The sequence below is a fragment of the Mytilus edulis genome, chromosome 4, assembly GCF_963676685.1.
Source record: "Mytilus edulis chromosome 4, xbMytEdul2.2, whole genome shotgun sequence".
Taxonomy (NCBI): Eukaryota; Metazoa; Mollusca; class Bivalvia; order Mytilida; family Mytilidae; genus Mytilus; species Mytilus edulis.
Window position 1 is genome coordinate 82,465,714 of NC_092347.1, and position 21,058 is coordinate 82,486,771.

Genomic DNA, 21,058 nt, shown 5'->3' on the forward strand with positions numbered 1-21,058 from the left:
AAAATGAATTTTTACACCTATTTACTGACTGCTAAAACAATGTTGTATTATGGTTAGATGATCAAAAGTTAGTACTCTTAAAATTTTGAATGGTTGATTTGTATAAAAAAATCTATTGAATAAATATGGACTTTCAAATATTTGGTTAAATCAGAGTAACTTTAGTTTTAATCCAAAATGGTTAAAGTTGACCATTATACAGATAATTTTTTACCAATTTCAGCAGACATGGAAATCAGAAATGGAAAATTCTCCCAAAGCATTATGTTTTAACTTTTTAAAGAAAACTTTGAATTTGAAGAATATTTAGACTTATTACCTTATAAAGATAAGATAAAGTTATGTCATTAGCTTCTAGATATAAAAAAAAAATAAATATCTTTTTTTTGTTGTTAAATCATTAATAAAAATGATATAGTGAAATTAGAATTCACTGTTAGCAGCCAATCTGGTTCTATTTTGTTAAATTAGCTGAGAAACAAGGTTGATGAGTTGTGCACTTGCGAGTGAATATTTGGACCTCATTGAATACCTTCAATTCAACCCCTAGCTGGAGATGGGTTATTGATGTATTAATCTATTAAAATTGTAAGGGTTTTGCAGAACAAATAGTCTCGCCTTCTTTTGCTGTTAATCGCAGGCTCAACAAAAATGAGGGAAAAATATTAAAATTTTCCTCTAGATACTATCTTTTGACTAGTACTGTAAGAAGCTTCTGTCAAAATTGGGTAAAAATACAGGATGGTTTATAAATTCTAATGTTTTAAAAACTTTAACTGCAGAGTGTATGTAATGTTAACTGGGGAAAACTAGTCCTTTTATAAGTAATATACGAAAAAAAAGGATTTTTTTTTCAAACTTTACTTTTGGATATTATCTTATGATCATAAGCATTAAGCTTCTGTCCAAGTTTGGTAGAAATCCAAGATATTTGGAGAAAATGATTTTAAAGTTTTAAACCACAGTGCTTGACGGAGATTTTAGTTTAACAAAATTATGAAAATCAATTTTGAATTGATATCATTGTCTTGCATGCATATATTTACGGAGTTTCAAAACCTATAAAACAACCATTTTCCAGTTTCAATACATAAAACACTAAAGAGTATGCACTTTTGATGTGTCTTATATTCCAACATCCCTAAGTAAGCTCCCTTAAAATACCCTACCCTTTACTTTTTTATTTGGTATCTTGAATTATGTTTTGAATTTTAAAACAAAAACATCAAGTTAGTAAATAGCTGTAAAAATGACATTAAAAATCAGTGATTACCAGTAATCACTGAAACAACTAGTAAATACATGTAATTACTAAATTGGTTAGTAATTACAGGTATTTACTTAAATGTTTAGTAATTACATGTAATTCCTAATTTCACCTATTTACTGTAACATATATATTAATAATATTAAACGGCACCAATTTATCGTTGCTGGACTATTTGGCTATTATCCGGGCTTAATTGCCTTCTTCTATTAACTGTAAACAACCGGGTTTCTTTTTTTTCCCCGTTTTCCTCTCTTTTTTCCCAATTTTCAATATAATAGATAATTTTTTGAAGAGTTGACTATCAAGATATATGAAACTTTAAGGTAGACATCTTCTGAGATTGTAAACCATTATATATTTTAATTTATTATTTTTAATTGCGTATTTTAAACTTACAGATAATGTTTCAATAGTTTAATATTACACTTCCCTTATCAAGCCAAGTCTTGTATTAAACAATGTTTTTATAAATTATATTTATGAATAATTGAACTACAAATGTATGTACATGTATATCAACAATAAGGTCCGGGTTCATCATAAAGATCTATCACTGCCAATGTATAATTATTTAAATTAAATGTTCATAAAACCGATCTGTTCCGTATTTCTATGCCGACAGTAACTTGTAAGTTGTAGCTATTGCTGGGCTGACACCGTTGTTATCCATCCTCGGGGACCATCAGTGTTACATGTATTATATTAATAATATTAAACGGCACCAATTTATCGTTGCTGGACTATTTGGCTATTATCCGGGCTTTATTGCCTTCTTCTATTAACTATAAACAACCGGGTTTCTTTTTTTTTTCCGTTTTCCTCTCTTTTTCCCCAATTTTCAATATAATAGATCATGTTTTGAAGAGTTGACTATCAAGATATATGAAACTTTAAGGTAGACAACTTCTGAGATTAAGTTGAAGGCTTCAGAATTTTGAACAAAGACATGTAATGGATGAATTAACAATTGACACAGAAAGATGATATTCCATACACAATGAACCGAACACACATATTAACTGAAGTGCAACCGATGAAATATAAAAAAAAACCCAGGGGGTCACATATTGGTAAAAAAAATCAACTCTAACTTAATGTAAGTTAAAACATGAAATTTTTTTTTCAAATAAAATATAAACACAAATAAAGAAGGTGGATCCACTCCACAAACGCCTGTGTTTTCGCCTACATGATTGAAATTTTCTAAATTGGCTTCATACAACTAAAACTATATAATATATAAGATGAAGATGATCGCCAATGAGACAACTTTCCACAAGGGACCAAATGACGCAGAAATAATCAGATTATAGTCAACAATATGGCCTTCAACAAAGAGCAAAGTCCATACCGCATGCATAGTCAGCTTTTATAGGCCTCGAAATGACAAATGCAAAACAATTCAATCGAGAAACATAACAGCCTAATTAATGTACAAAAAGTGAACAAAAAAAATCGCAAAACAGCAACAAACGATAACCACTGAATTACAGGCTTCTAACTTGGGACAGACACGTAAGTCTAAGATGCACGATTGTTTTATTTGTTGTAAGTGGGCTTTTAAATAGCTTTCAGTAACTGCGAGTACTCTCAGATCTGTACTAAGTGTCTTTTTCTTGTTGGGATATACAAGTACCCGGCCACGTTCACTTGTATTTGATTTTTATAGTTCGTTCTTGTTTTGTATTTTTATACCGCTGTCCCGTGCTAGGGGTGGTTGGAATCCCACTTACATGTTTAACCTCGCAACATATGTATGTATGTGCCTGTCCAAAGTCAGGAGCCTGTAATTCAGTGTTTGCCGTTTGTTTATGTGTTACATATTTTTTCATTTTAGGCCGTTTGTTTTCTTGTTTGAAGTGTTTAACATTGGCATTTCGGGGCCTTTAATAACTGACTATGCTGTATGGGCTTTGCTCATTGTCGAAGGCCTATAGTTGGTAATTTCTGTGTCATTTGGTCTTTTGTGTAGAGTTGTCTCATTAACAATCATACCACATCTTCTTTTTTATATATTATGTTGCGGGGTTAAACATCCTAACCCTTCCTTCACCTTTGACAGTGGTGTAATAGTACAAAATAAGAACGAACTATAAAAATCTGTCGAAAAAGACTTTACTCTTAGATGGATACAAATAGAAATACACATATAACAAAAACAAAGAGTAGACGTGAGTCTGACCGGATACTTTTACATCCCAACAACAAAAAGACATTAAGTGCAGGTTTGACAGTACTCGTAGTTACTAACAGCTACTTCAAAGCCAATAACAATTTATACAAAAATCATGCATTTAAGACTAAAATGTCATACATATTTGACGGTCTTCTTTTCTGTATTTTCCAATTTTTTAAGCCTTTTCCCTCTATGCTTTACTTTTTTTTTGCCAATTATTCTCTATTCCGTAAACAATGGTAAATCAATCACCCTCGTATACATGGTATATGGGATAAACTTTATATAGCAATTACTTTGATATCGTATATGAAATAGCTCTTTTTTCCGATCATGCTGAGAAAGATGGTTTGAATGATTGAAATATGATGCAAAGCTATCAAGCTGGACTTCGGAAAGGCTCTAGACGATGAAATCCATACAGAGATTGAAAAGGGAATAGCATCTAATGACAAAACATTATTGCTAGTACTATACTTGCTCACATAACAGAAATGAAAAACAGTTTCAAAACTCTATCCAACAGAAGTTAGAAATGAAAAAAAAGAACAAACGTTCTCCTTTTTCTTTCTGTTGTGTATTTTTTTAAAGCTCAAGAAACCTTTGTTAGCAATAAGACTGTTACAGTATCTAAAGTACAAGCCGCATGCATCACCGAAGTAAATAATAAAAAAAGCTAAAAAGTATAAACAATTTATACCCTCGTTTGCCATCAATACTTTCATATCCGCTGATTCACAAGTTTAAGCTATAGAGACCGTTCTCGACTAAGATTTGAAAAATACTGCATGTGTTACAATTAATCATGCTGAATTACAGTATCTATAATTATGTATATCAAGTACTGTTTTTAGTCTGAATTTTTAGTATTGGTATTTTCAAATAAAAAACCCCGATACATTATGTATGCTAATACAAAATATAGCGCAATAATATATACTAATAAGTATATTATTTTTTTATTATGTAGCGATGTTATTTAGCTGATATGATGCGGTTAGTTTTCTCATTTGAATTGTTTTGCATTGATCATTTCGTGCATTCGAAGCTTTTTTCTTTTCGCGGGAACTCTGGAGGTCAGAACAAATAGACAAATAACAAATTACAAAATATGATATTCAAAACTAAAATCAAGCACATCCATACTACCCCCCCCCAAAAAAAAGACAATCGCAAAAGGGTGGAACTCATGTTATCCAGAAGTATCCCGTGCAGTATCATGTAAATCAGAATTACCCCTTTTATTGTTCCCTGCCTTTACGAATCAACTAATAAAGATTATACATTGCTCAATATAAAAAAATTAAATGAACCAAGCAGAAAACTTATCGTACTATCAATGTTATAAGTTCAAATTGAAATAAAATAAAAGTAGCAACCTGCTGGAGACGACCAACCTCCTCATTAGGAATACTTTAGTAGTTTATGATCTTATATATATATCAATGAAAGTGTTTAGAAATTGTAAGATTAATATCTGCATGCCATGAAGTACTGTTTTAATGATTTAACACCAACACAGCTTTGTGTAAAACGTTATATGTACACATGAGTAGATAAACAAGCTTCCATGCATCCGAGGTATTAACCTATTTTTTTAAAAAGGTTTTGATAACAAATTACAAACATTGTCATGTAGCAACCATTTTTATATCTGGGCCATGGTCTTGTAGCGTCAAGCGTCGTATTCTTTAGACAACTATTAGATACATCTCATCTGTGACATTTGCACCCAGAGTTAAACATGTTAAACCGAAATTATTATCCTTTTTCGTAGGCCCTAATGCGCAAACAATTACAGGATGTTATGCAATTCTCCAACGAAATTTTTTACTTTCCACTGACTATAGAGCAGTGGGTGTGATAATTTGGTTTTTATGAAAGTTTGTTGGGATTTCAAAAATGTATGCATTTAAGTAAGTAAACGGTTGACTGCTTTTATACACAAAAGATTTAAAATATATCAATTCTTTTTCGTTTTTACCTTTGTAAAATATTATTCATGGCTAACTCTCCAGCGGAGACACGTTATTGTTAATATGATTTTTAAAACACTTGATGACAACTTTTATATAATATATATATAAATATCTTTGAAATAGCCTCATTGAAAGTACAAACTTTTCAGTCGAACAAGTTTAATTACTTCATGCATCTGTTCAGCTAATTAACATCGCGCAATAAATGACAATTTACAATGAAATGTATCCGTTGTCTTCTTAAATGATTGCTATCATTCATTGAAATGTAAATCGGTATTTAATAAGGCTGTTACAGTCACGGAAAGAAACACAAATTAATGTATATATACACAATTACAATTTTCGGATAAATCTCTGAACACCCATACTACGCTAATTTAAAGTCATATGAAACTTCAAATTATATTAAAGTTGAATATGATTTATTCATTTGACTATTTTTAAAACAAGTGTGCGTGAACTTTGGAATTTTTGAAAAAAGAAAATCAGTTATATAGTCTGGAAGGTAAATAGTAAAAACTTATTTTTTTTAAAGAACAGATTAAAAACACAAAATTATTTAACAAAGTTACCTACAAATTGATACGCATGCAAACTATATGGTGTTTTTTTTTATCATTAACCAGATTTTTGTGACAAAAATGTCGGTTATTGGTTTGTGATGTACGTCGGGCGGCCGGCCGGCAATCACATGTTGTCCGTGCATTTACTCATGAACCGTTTAACCAAAGCTTTTAAAATTTTAATATGTTGTTACTGACAACTAAATGAAGGTCAAGTTCAATAATGGCGATTTTTACTCTTACCGTTCATGAGTTATGGTTCTTGAAAGATTGAAAAATGGAGTTTCCATTCGTGTCCGTGCACTTACGCATGAACTGTTCTACCAAAGCTTCCCAAATTTTAATATGTTGTTACTGATGACAAAATGGAGGTCAATTTCAATAATGACGATTTTGACTTTTACCGTTCAGGAGTTATGGTTCTTGAAAGATTGAAAAATGGAGTTTCCAGTCGTGTGAACTCGTGCATTTACGCATGAACTGTTCTACCAAAGCTTCCCAAATTTTAATATGTTGTTACTGATGACAAAATAGAGGTCAAGTTTAATAATGACGATTTTGACTTTTACCGTTCAGGAGTTATGGTTCTTGAAAAATTGAAAAATGGTATTTCCAGTCGTGTCCGTGCATTTTCTCATGAACCATTCAACCAAACCTTTTGAAATTTTTATATGTTGTTACTGATGACAAAATAGAGGTCAAGTTCAATAATGACAATTTTGACTTTTACCGTTCAGGAGTTATGGTTCTTGAAAGATTGTAAAATGGCGTTTCCATTCACGTTGTTGCATTTTCTCATGAACCATTCAATCTAAGCTTTTCAAATTTTAATATGTTGATACTGAGGACAAAATGGAGGTCAAATGTGATATTGACGATTTTCATTTTCACCGTTCATCACTAATGGTTCTTGTGATATTGCCAGGACACAAATAAATATTAATAAATCCGGTTTGCTGTCGTTGTGACAGCCTCTTGTTTTTATATAAAATCACTTATTTTTTACGTGCTCCACGTAAACTTCGGCAACCAACTCGATATTTAATTCTCTTGCGATCAACGATCACTGAATGAACTATTATTTCTCGATAATTACGGTACAGATTCGTCATAAATGTAAAAAACATATATACAGGACTTGGTTTATTCAAGGAGGTTGTATGAGAAACTTCTCATATAACGTCCTTAGTTTATTGTATATGCATTTATTGGTTCAAGGAGGGGCGAAATATATCAAAAGGACAGTCAAACTCGTAGATCGAAAATAAACTGACAACGCCATGGCTAAAAAAGAAAAAGACAAACAGACAAATAATAGTACACAAAACACAACAAAGAAAACTAAAGACTAAGCAACAAGAACCCCACCAAAAACTGGGGTGATCTCAGGTGCTCCGAAAGTGTAAGCAGATTCTGCTCCACATGTGGAACCCGTTGTGTTGCTTATGTTATTACAAATCCGGTAAATATTCTAATTAGTTAGGTCACATTCGTCTTAAGGGAAAAGGATTGTAGTTACGACTTAAGGAACATAACCGATATCATCTATGAAACGGTTATTCCATAACGGTCAACCAACTCGTGATGGCGTCCTTAAAATTTACAAAGGGATGATTTCAACTTAACCCTTTGGAACTCGTGGTTTAATAGCTTCCTTTTGAGCAGCAATCCTCTATTGAGGAAATCATGATACGAAATACAAGCCCGGGAATATCGTATCAAATGGCAGATATATACTCCGTATGCAGGAGCTGCTGGAATGTTGCTAAATAGAAACGTAAGGTTTACAATTGGGACGCTGAAATCAATAATTCAATAATTTCTATAAAAATATGAGTAAGAAGAAATTCGATTCATATGACTTTAAAGTTTAACATCAAAAATTTCTTTTTTATACGAACTGGTGTCATTGACTGACATTTGATACTCATCCTTTAAACAGTTGAACTTGTATAATTATGACTGGCTTAATCATCGTTATGAAGAAAAAGTCAAAAACAAATATTTGCGTATGATATTACTGAGAATAGAAAGAAATTGATTCCATAATATTGTCGAAGGTGAGAACGATTAATTGAACATAACAATATTTACTACAACTATTAAAAAAGTACGTAATTATTTATGATTATATGTTATAATTATCGCATAATATCAAGATATCAAAAACTTTTATGATACAGTACGTTATATCGTGAGAGGTTTAGGCATACTTAATTGACAAAATTCCTTTATACGACGGTTTCAATGAAACTTGATGGGGATAGTTTATTTAAGCGAAATTAAGGAATGTATCGGCGATTTTTTTCTTATCTTATTTTGACAAAATTGTCACAATTCGACTGATAAAAACGAATTGCTATTCATTTATTCGTTCCCATATATGTTTGAAACAAAACAAACGCATGTTATTATTCTTCATATAACTTAAACTGTCAATTGAAGTTGCAATATGTTTTTAAATTTCCACGATACATAATACCTACACGATCGCTCTAGACGACAAAACCTCAAGTATAGGAACAGAGCTGTTATTCTTATTTTGATTTTTGGAAATTAAATTTGACATAAAGCATCCCTTTTGCTTCAAATTTTTATAAAGTAGTATGTCCCACCGCTTTGATAAAGAACATACAGATATACTTTATTTTTCGGATTATGAAGATTGAATACCGTTACAAAATATGACAAACCATACGCGCGTTATTTTTTTATATCATAAGACTTAAAAGTGGCGATCGAATCAAGTACAACGTTGAAGAGCAATGAAAACGAAAATTAACAAAAGTTGTCAAAAACACGACAAAATGTATATGTGCCTAGGGGTAATATATCCTAAGTGTTTCAATAAAAGAGGAGATATATATTAGATGGTCGATAAAAGACATGTGGGGGTCAGTGATTAATTTAAAACGTATCTCGTACATTGATTAACGAATTGAAAATGGCGACTCGGTGGATTCTTTAGTGGTTGTCATATTAGTACCGATATTTCTTCTTAAAATATCATTGTCAGAGAAGCTTTACTCCGTTAATGAAACAATCTTAAAGAGATCATAAACAGTTTGAATTGTTATGAAATATGATGGCAGGTTTCTCTAGTAAAGCGTTAATCTTTTAGATTAAACGCAGAAACCTTACAAATTCGGAAACACTTCAACTGTAAAAGGTGCGCTTGGTGTTAAATTTCTTCATGCAAATAAAAATACACCACCTTATGTGAATGCAAACATATAATGATATCTCAAGTGTAAAAAACATATTTAGGTCCACTGTTTGAAGAAGAGGTTTATTATTTATATAACAAGTACTTATAAGAAAGTACACACACAACAACGTTCATATACATATACATCCTCTCTGTATTTTTGTTTTTTTAGAACGATATAAATTCCGTCACCAACGAAATATTTTACATTGATATTTTGAATCGTATCTGACCATTGACAAATATTTTAAGTTTCGTATCTGACCATTGACAGATATTTTAAGTTTATCTCCATATTAATGAGGCTCATACATATGTTGTCAAAATGATAGAAAAAATGAAAGATCTTGTCAAACGGTTTTAGTCTTGCTAGCCTCTGAGTATTAACCAGTAGACAAGGACATTGTCAGTTCAGATAAGATAATAGAAAATCAAATAAGGTCGTTAGTCTTCTCGTTTGCGTTATTTTTAGGGATATTTATTATATATATATCTTGCTATGCGGTATGGGTTATGGTCATTGTTGAAGCCCGTTATGTTGCCTATTATAGTTTATTACATTGAAATTATTAGCCACATCATATTTTAGTTGCTGCTTACAAGAAAGCTATTAAACCAAGAGTTCCAAATGGTGAAGTTGAAATCATCACTTCGTAAATTTTACGGACGCCATTACGGGTAGGTTGACCGTTATGGAATAACCGTTTCACAAATGATATCGGATATGTTCATTACGACTTAATAACTACTATTCCCTTCTCTTTCATGAATGTGACCTACCGAATTAGACTACTTACCGGATTTGTAATAACATAAGCAACACGACAGGTGCCACATGTGGAGCAGGATCTGCTTACACTTTCGGAGTATCTGAGATAACCCCTAGTTTTTGGTGGGGTTTGTGTTTTTTATTCTTTAGTTTTCTATGTTGTGTCATGTGTACTATTGTTTGTCTGTTTGTCATTTTCATTTTTAGCCATGACGTTGTCAGTTTATTTTCGATTTATGAGTTTGACTGTCCTTCTGGTATCTCGTCCCTCTTTTAGTATATTACTCAATCATAATACCCTAATACCATTAAGGAATGAGAGGGAACGGAATATATTAAAAGCCATTAGTTGGACTTTTGATTCATTCACACTTTTATAAATACAGAGTAATGGTGGATACATATACTCAGAAGTACATAATGTTGGTTAAAAAATTGTACGCTTTTTTGAATATCCGAAAGCACTGTGCCATTTTTCTCATTTCAGATGTTTCCTATTATTACACAATCTTAATCTGTTTTCCTTGTCCCTTTATGAGTTGTCTACATACATTTTGTATATTGCATTCAAATACTATGACGTACAAGACTCTAAATAGAAACGCTTGAATGAGACAACAACCCAACAGTACAGTCGTGTTACAAATTGAAAGAATAAAGATACGCCAACAGCATGGTTGTAGTTAAGAAGTTGCACGTGCTTGCACGTCCATTCAATAAATACACAGCACATGTTTGCCCTTGTTGGCCTATTATCAACCAGACTTACTCCGATCTGATAATAAAAAATGAAACATTTGCTACAAAAGAAAACGTACGGAAACAATTGAAACATGGATTCATTTAAGCGAACATTTAAAAACTGAACCTCTAGGCAATATGAACTGCCGTTAAAACCATAGATATCAGATAACATGTTGAACGATAAAAAAAAATAAGATGTGGAATGAGATAGTTTTGGTGTATTGTATTCTTTTCAAATGAGACATTTTCCGAAACGATAAGATCATCATTCTTAGAAAAAACATTTCTATCTTTCTAAAGAGATTTGTCTCAAAGGAAATTTGACATCGTAGCGTGATGAACTTAGTATATAATAACACAAAGCTAATATGATTCCTTCCACTTCCTCAATATTTCCGAGAAATTATTTTTCTGTTCTTAAAACTGTTGCACTTTAATGAAACTCATTCATTAACATGTTTTCTACATGATGTAAAGTAATGCATGGCCAATATGCTACATATTTAAATAGAAATGATGAAATACTTTCCAATCCACTTTTTTCTATATTTTCGTCCATTTTTGTATGACAATGAATTTGAATTTCAACGCTATTGTCATATTGTGAACGAATTTTATTTATTGATAAGTGCAATTAACTTTTTTTTTGTCAATATATTTCCGTTACAGTGTAAACTAACAAAATCTGTTTTCTTTAAATCTATTTAAAATTAGTAACTTGAAAGCCATGTTAGGATTTCATTTTACGGATCATAAGCGGTTTCTTTTATAAAATACATTTTTTTTACATGTGCAGCATTTTATGTTTTATATCATTCATTGTTATGACATTTCAAGACTTCGTTGCAACTTGTTCTCTAGTTCCAATTTATGCATACAATTGCTTTAGAATTTTGTCAAACAAATGAATACTTTTTTTCGTCTTTATCACCATAAGAATGTCGTTTCATGTGTAAATTTGTTAATATAGGATTAAAATTATGACTGTATTGCGTTAAGTTAACGATAACTACGACTTGGCTGAAACGCTATGCAAAACCAATGTACCAAAAATATTTAAACTGAAAAAAAAATGTGAAAAAATATTAACATATAAAAGAGACAAGAGTCTGACCTACCTTGAAAAATAAGTAAAACAACATAATTCCACATCTCGATGAAAATATTCCTTTATCTATACACTTGAATTTGATCACAAAATAAAACCGGACATATAAAATGAATTTCCCTCGAAGTTACATATGATCAAGTTAAATATATATCTCCTTTCCATTTCATGTTAAAATACCGCAATTCAAAATGTAACTGATAATTATTCGGCTCACTGGACCATAAACAACGAATGTACCCATTTAACATATCCAAAACAATCTATATAGTATCTACATTACAATGTATGTAAACAATGTCATTGTTTATACTAAGGATAATTTTCCAATTTTAAATAAATCTCCGCTCCGTTTCATTTACAAGTCAAGAATATGATTTTATTTCTTAATCATTATAATCAATAAATAAAGTTATCTGTTTAATGAATTACTTTCATAGTTTATCAAGTAGAGCCAATATCCCAAGGTAATTTAAATAAATGTTCCTGAATTATTAATGATTTTAATTATGATTAAACGTCATTTCGTAAACAACTGATTTCGCCTAATTTGATTTGATTTTATAATCCTTTCGGATACATACTAGGATCAAATAACGTAAATATTTTTTTAGCGAATTGTGCAATAATATTTATAATCATTAGGCACATTAGCCAGGATCCACGTGTTTGTAAACATATTGTATGAACTTACATAATCTGTTTTAATCTGAATGTATATATGTACATAAGTCTTAACTACACTTTTATTACCAACAAACAAAATGAATGTATTTAGCTGAGCGGACTGATCTGGCGTTTGTTATATTAAATAGGATGAATACATAATATGATTACCGTATCACCATGGTGATTAGTCAGAGGCTAAACGTCAGGTTCGGGTAAATCTGTTAACGGTATTTCTGTTATTTCATTGGTTATAAATACTATCTAATGGCTGCTTCGTGGCTGTTTCCGGAATGATTATGGGGGAAATGAAGGTCATTTTAACGTCTGATTGGCTATTAATGAGTGGCATGCATTATATGTTCAACGCGTCCGTAAGTGGGGTCGGATTGAAATCATGATACTAGGTTATAGGTTCATATTATGATAAAGTGTTCATTTTCTATAGTGATTAGTTATGATAATAACTCACCACAAACTGTCAATTTGGTACAGATTATATAATCATGTGACAATGTGATGATTTAATCTTGAAATTATGTTGCTATTTTGGTAAGAAACTGTACATTTATGTATGATTGCTATTCTCTAAAAATAGAACAGTAAAGTGTATAATTTACACTTTAAACTGCGTATTAAAACGGTTAAATGATTGAGATACTTTTGTGTTCGATTTCTTCGTATAAAGCTTAGATTTTAAATAGTTAATACACAAAACGTATGTATAAAAATAATAACCATTTATTTTTCATTGCTTGGACATATTGATTAGAAAATATTAAAATCACGGAATTTACCGAAGATGTAATTTCGTTTCCAGCACTTTCATCGCTTCATTGATTTCTGGTGTAAATAAACAAACCCGACGATACTGATTAGAAGAATACAAAAATTACAAGGTTAGCAATATGGTTTCTTATGTGCAAAGAAGCCTACACCAAGCATCACGGTATTGTTATTGGCAAGGGTTTCAGTGCACTATAGGATACTATAGTGTCAGCTGTTGCAAATTATATAATTTAGCTTTTTACAATGCACAGCTCTATATTTGACAATGTCCCCCAAGGCAATCATTTTATACGATCCTACGAACCCAAAAAACTTGCAACACAGTGAACTCCCAAAAAGATGTTTGCATGTGGGGTAGACAGTTTGATGATCTTTGATGTACTCGTACATGATGATTTATTCTTTGGAGTTGTCAGGAGGCTGATTTAGAAGGGGGCCAGGGGGCTTGCCATCCTTTTCTGGGAATTTTTGTGGGCCTGCACTTATGAAAATTTCTGGATCCGGCACTGGTTGTTGGACCATAATAGTCCCAGTATGGACACAGTGGTGATCAGCAGTCATTATAAAAAAGAAGATGTGGTATGATTGCCAATGAGACAACATTACTGTCTACAAGAGACCAAAATGACACAGACATTAACAACTATAGGTCACCGTACAGCCTTCAACAATGATCAAAGCCTATACAACACAGTCAGCTATAAATTTAAAAGGCCCTGATATGACATGTATAACAATTCAAACCAGAAAACCAAGGCCTTATTTATATACATTGATATACAAAAATGAAGGAAAAACAAATATGTAACACATAAACAAACGACAACCACTGAATTACAGGCTCCTGACTTGGGACAGAAACATACATAAATAATGTGGCGGGGTAAAACATGTTAGCGGGATTCCGTTCCTCCCCCTAACCTTGGACAATGGTACATGTATAACAGTACAACATAAAAACAAACTATAAAAATCAGTCAAAAAAGGCTTAACTCATCAAATTGCCCATTGATATATCAAAAGCACTGAAAACTTCATTTGATATGTCTGATTTCAATTTATACACATCATCAGGTCTTACACTTAGTATATTTTTTCGTGATGAACATTACTATTTGGTTGATTATGTAGGAAATCACTGAAGCATGACTGGAGAAGTCGCCCCCTCCCCAGCCCCCCTTATTGTCCCAGCTGACCTGAGAATCTGTCCCATTTTAACCATTAACGTCATACAACAATTACTTTTCCATTGTGGCATCATATATTTTGTATTAAAACATCAAAATTTTACATGGAATATATGTGATGTACATGCATGTACAGTTTGTAATGGCAGACATATACATATTGTAGCAATAAGGTGTATCCAAAGCAAAATAATTAATAATAAATCAACTCAATGGATAGAAGCATACTGGTAAGTCAATTTTTTTCCCCAAACAGCATCTGCATAGAGTGATGAGATATAAATCAGGAGATCAATCACTGGTTTTAGAAGTCAAGAATTTTTATATTTTACTTATTTGGGTAGATACATGTACATGTAACACAACATTTATCTTGTCATAATACCTGTACGCTCAGTTTTCTTCATGAAAACTATCACACTGATTTTAAATCATTATAGGAATTTCCCCGAAAGCACAGTGTATAAGCAAACATTTCAGGAGGCAAAGAGTCTATTATAGGCTGACTGCAATAGTCTGTATATTATCTGAAAAAGCTTAGTTCTTGTTAACTTTCTTATTATTTCAAACATTTAAATAGATGTCTCCCAAATTTGGTGTATTTCTATTAGCTTTTTTTAAAGTCATTTTCATTTATTTTTCAACCCGGCCCAGTAATATGTTTAATATAGCTGATTTAGAGAAAGGCGACCTGGGTCACCTCTAACAAAGGCTATATTTATTGTCACTGCAAACATTTTACCTGTTCAACACCAAATGCTGTCAAGTTTGGGGTCATAATTCATCTTACATGTACATCTCCTTTGAATTGTTTGCTTATTTGTTCTATGGTCTATCTATGCATATCTATCTATATACCACATTTTCATGGTCCCACAAAAATGTTTAAAATGTATACATTTGACTTTTTTCTAGCTTCTCTCATGTGATAGCCATACCTTTTTGGTCACTATTTATGTGTTGCGTTTAAATATGAATTGTAACACTTTACAGTGACTGAACAGGTAAAACAAATACTTCTCAAGAAACAGAAAAAAGAAGACTACTTGGAACAGCACCAGACTACATGTATGAATAAAACTCAGATCGGAATAGCATGGAGGATATGATATGTCCTTGTGAATAAGCAAGGAAAGCTTTTAATAATAGTGCCAATTTTTTAATTTACTAGATTTTTCATTCATTATCTGTGCAAATTTCAACATAATTTGTCATAAATCCTTATCTAACTTTACTCAAACTTTCAGTGGTGGATCCAGAAATTTTCATAGGTGGGAGCCCACTGACTGCCTAAGAAGGGGACAACTCCAGTCATGCTTCAGTGATTCCCTATAAAAACAACAAAATTTTTCCAAATCTGACATGGGATAAAATTGTTTATCAGGTCAAGATCTATCTGCCCTGAAATTTTCAGATGAATCAGACAACCCGTTGTTGGGTTGGTGCCCCTGAATATGTAATTTTTAGGAAATTTTGCTGTTTTTGGTTATTATCTTGAATAATATTATAGGTAAAGATAAACTGTAAACAGCAATAATGTTCAGCAAAGTAAGATTTACAAATAAGTCAACATGACCGAAATGGTCAGTTGACCCCTTTAGGAGTTATTGCCCTTTATAGTCAATTTTTAACCATTTTTCGTAAATCTTAGTAATCTTTTACAAAAATCTTCTCCTTTGAAACTACATGGCCAAATTAATCCAAACTTGGCCACAATCATTTTTGGGGTATCTAGTTTAAAAAATGTGTGGTGTGACCCGGCCAACCAACCAAGATGGCCGCCATGGCTAAAAATAGAACATAGAGGGTAAAATGTAGATTTTGGCTCATAACTCTGAAACCAAAGCATTTAGAGCAAATCTGACATGGGTTAAATTGTTCATCAAGTGAAAATCTATCAGCCCTGAAACTTTCAAATGAATAGGACAACCGGTTATTGGGTTGCTGCCCCGAAAAAGTAATTTGAAGGAAATTTTGAAGATTTTGGTGATTATCTTGAATATTATTATAGAAAGAGATAAACTGTAAACAGCAATAATGTTCAGCAAAGTAAGATCTACAAATAAGTCAACATGACCAAAATTATCAGTTGACCCCTTAAGGAGGTATTGCCCTTTATAGTCCATTTTGACCAATTTTTCGTAAATTTTGTAATCTTTTACAAAAATCTTCTCCTCTGAAACTCCTGGGCCAAATTTAACCAAACTGAGCCACAATCATTATTGGGGTATTTAGTTTAAAAATTGTGTGGCGTGACCCGTCCAACCAACCAAGATGGCTGCCATGGCTAAAAATAGAACATAGAGGGGAAATGTAGATTTTGGCTTATATCTCTGACATTAAAGCATTTAGAACAAATCTGACTAGGTAAAATTGTTTATCAGGTCAAGATCTATCTGCCCTGAAATTTTCAGACAAATCAGACAACCTGTTGTTGGGTTGCTGCCCCCAAATAAGTAATTTTAAGGAAATTTTGCAGATTTTGGTTATTATCTTGAATATTATTATAGATAGAGATAAACTGTAAACAGCAATAATGTTCAGCAAAGTAAGATTTACAAATAAGTCTACATGACCGAAATGGTCAATTGACCCCCTAAGGAGTAATTGTCCTTTATAGTCAATTTTCAACAATTTTTATAAAATTTTTAAATTTTTACTCACATTTTCCACTGAAACTACTGGGCCAAGTTCATTATAGATAGAGATAATTGTAAGCAGCAAGGATGTTCAGTAAAGTAAGATGTACAAACACATCACCATCACCAAAATACAATTTTGTCATGAATCCATCTGCTTCCTTTGTTTAATAGTCACATAGACCAAGGTGAGCGACACCGGCTCTTTAGAGCCTCTAGTTCTCATCACAACCAATCAACTGATCATGCTGATACTGACATTACCAGAGAGTACACATCAAATGAAAAATCACAAATAACTGATACATATTATCAGATATTACAGAATTAAATATGTTTTAAATTTATTACAAAAAAATGTGTTCTCAATCTTGTAGATAGATATTACTGGATCTCATATACATGTAAGTACAAAAGACAACTGTCTATCCAAGTCACAATTTATAAAAGTAAACTATTAAAGGTTGTAGTTTGGTCTTCAACGCAAAGCTTGGTTCACACCAAACAGCAATTTTATACAGTCCATATCAATCATGACAATGGCGTTTGGGGTTAAACATGTTTTCGTAGGTAAATAATATTGCCATGGAACTTTTTTCATGAGAGTGTTATAGTCTATAGAGTATTACTTCCTGTTTGGTGGAATTTTGAAATAGAAGTCAATACGTTCTTGCTCAATCCTATGTCGCTTTGAAGGTGTCATGATTGTAATCCTCAGCTTAAGCAATGTGTTACTGTAATTTGAATTTCAAAATGACTGAGCGACGTTTTTCGAAGCACTGGTCAACTCCACCATAACGAATCACATGACTTAATTTGACAATCAGTAAATTCCAGCGAAAAATATCTCTATAAGTAAAGAATTGTCGGATAAAAATTAAATAATAGAGTACACAGGAAATGGCCAAGTTCACATAGTAACGTATGATTAATCATTTAAAAAAAAAACGAGCAAAAAGGGGGGGGGGGGGATGGGGCGTACACACTTTAGGTCCCCCTCTGGATCCGCCACTGCCTTCTGTTGTTGTCCATTTTGTCAAGTAGTAATCCTCAAAAGTATGTGTAGGTTATATGCTATTTTTATCAAGTTGATTATAGACACAGAATACATTTTATTATAATATCATTCCCCATTTCCATTCTCAATTTTATTAAGTCTCCTTCCATTATAACACGGGTCCACCAATAACACAACAAAAATGACAAATTAGTAGAAAAAAAGCGCTATGTTTTCATATCGCTTGAAGTGCAATATTCCAATAAAAATAAACTACTCACAAACCACTGATCTCAATATAATCAGCTAAAATACGGCAAGCTTTTTAGAAAAGCTATTACTTGTATGATATAGAAATGAGATGTGGTAAAATTGCTAATGAGACAACAGTAACTAACCACCAGGGGTCGTGTTATCGGATGTATCCTAAGCTTTGTCTAAAAATATATCATAGTACAAATTATATGCATTCATTTTTTTATTTAAATAATACCCATTTAACGTGGCTCTGTACTTGCACATCCCGTCATTGTGTTATTGTTCAATGGTAATTTTTATATTCTTGTCTTTCAGTGTTTCTTTGTTGCATATGCCGTGGCTCTGACAGTACTTATACATCCCGTTATTGTGCTATTCGGTAAATTTTTGTATTCTTGTCTCTCACTTTTTCTAATGTGCTTTGTCTATATGCCTTTGTATGCTTCTTGTTGCAAATTTGTTTGCTTTGATAGTTATTAAGATCACAACACAATGTTTACTGCTTTACCTCTATTTTTGGCATTTATACCTTTTATGTCCGTTTGTTTTATTACACATCGTTGTCAATATAATGGAATTTGATGCGACTGACATATAAGTTAGAGGTGTTAATTAGCTAACTATAAAACCAGGTTTAATCCATCATTTTCTACACAAGAAAAGCCTGAACCCAGTTAAGAATATGACAGTTGTTATCCATTCGTTTTATGTGTTTGAGCTTCAGATTTTGCCATTTAAGGTTCCACTAAAGTCAATAGTTATCAAAGGTACCAGGATTATAACTTGTACGCCAGACGCGCGTTTCGTCTACATAAGACTCATCAGTGACGCTCATATCAAAATATTTGTAAAGCCAAACAAGTACAAAGCTGAAGAGCATCGACGACCCAAAATTCCAAAAAGTTGTGCCAAATACGACTAAGGTAATCTATACCTGGGATAAGAAAATCCTTAGTTTTTCGTAAAATTCAAAGTTTTGTAAACGGGAAATTTATAAAAAAAAATATGACCATATTATTGATATTCATGTCAACACTTAGTGGGCTGGTGATACCCTCAAAATATAGGACACTACAGAAACATTTGAACTTTGCCTGTATTTTTCAACCTAAAATGAACAAAGTCCTAAACTATGGGAACATATGTGCATTCAAACATACTACACATATACACACTGTGAAAATTGTAGATAAACTTGAAATTTTAATGTTGTGGCGAAACCGGTTTTGGGGTGAACACTAAATTTTCCAAAATATCCGGAGGCCTGCGAGATGACTTAATTTGTTTTAAATTGGTATGGACGGATACTGTTACATGTAATGCAGTACAAGCTAAATTAATGTTTATTTGTCACATAAATATGTTTCAATGACAATTTTGTATGATTTCTGTATTGTACCTTTGATATTCGTCCACTTTAGGTACCAGTCTTGTATTACAACTCCAATTTCCGGTGCATGTCAAAACATGGAGGGAAACAAAATAGTGCATTTTTTTCTGAATTTTTTTCTGAACTCAATTTTTTCTGTTTGATTATAGGTTTATGCTGAATTGAAACATATATATAGACTTTAAAAAAAAATCTTGCATCTTTTGGGGAAAGTGGAAAGATATCATGTTTACTGGAAGTGGTAAAAAGTAGCAAACAGAAAGTATGTTTACTGGAAGTGGTAAAAAGTAGCAAACAGAAAGTAGAAAAAAAATGTTTTGACTTCAGGATTGCGTAACTTTTTATTCTTCGTGGCAAGACCCCCTTTTTTTTCGATTAAATCACAATTTCACATTAGTGCATACATGATATGAACATGAAATTTTTTTTCTATGTATCATTTTTTATTTTTTTATTTTCAAAGATCAGCTGTTTTGCATGTAAGCCTATGGAGCAGTCAATTACAAGACTGCAACCTTTAGATACATGACAGTCAGGATTCTACTTCGTCAAAATTATCTCCCCATTACGCCAGTCTATTTTCACAATCATAGAAATGGAAGCCATTGTAGGGATGACGCGCTGCCAATTTTGTTCTTGAAAACTGATAAATTTATCCACATAGCACCATTACGATCCTTATATGTCAGTTGTAAAAGACAAATGTATCTACTAGCTAATGAGCATAAGTTAATGATCTTGTCTGCATTGATTCAACTTAAAAGATCTTAAAACTATTGTCTGGTCGGTTGTCAGGTGGAATTTTCAAAAATTCTTAAACATTTAAAAAAATTCTAATTAAATATTTCGTGGAAGGGCAGACTAAAAATTTTACTGGTTGAAGATTATAAACCGTAGTTATCACACACAAACATTTTTTTTCGAAGATAATGCATTTTCATCATCCAACTTAAAAGACTGTCGTCAAGTTCTTTTAGTAAAATAAAAGCTATTCGAACACACCTACTCTGTTTTTGTGATTCATTAGAGAGGTATTTCACTTGACCCATATATTTCATCTTTTCGTTCTGTGATTTTTTTATGTTTTAAAGTCAAACTGTAGCTTTGATATGTAAAAATGATAGGATCTGAAGCGAGATGATATATCAAATACTCTTGCTTTGTACGTTTTAAAGACAAAATATACACCTCAAACACGCCCTAACATAAAAAGGTGCAATCGATTTTCTCTTTTCGATACCCATTTTTTTGATTTTTTTCTCGAGTCACATATTAAATGGAAGGGCAGACACGAAAATTACTGAACTAACAG

The 21,058-nt window shown here is 32.0% G+C and overlaps 1 protein-coding gene across 1 annotated transcript in view; it reads right to left on the reverse strand.

Annotated features, from left to right (window-relative positions):
- Positions 1-12,414, reverse strand: part of LOC139520746 (neuronal acetylcholine receptor subunit alpha-9-like) — a 37,632-nt gene extending 25,218 nt beyond the window's left edge. Inside the window, exon 1 of the mRNA XM_071313667.1 lies at positions 11,831-12,414. Within this exon, the coding sequence (XP_071169768.1) occupies positions 11,831-11,864 (34 nt within the window). The 5' untranslated portion in view covers positions 11,865-12,414. The remainder of the gene's footprint in view (positions 1-11,830) is intronic.
- Between the last annotated feature and the right edge of the window lie 8,644 nt (positions 12,415-21,058).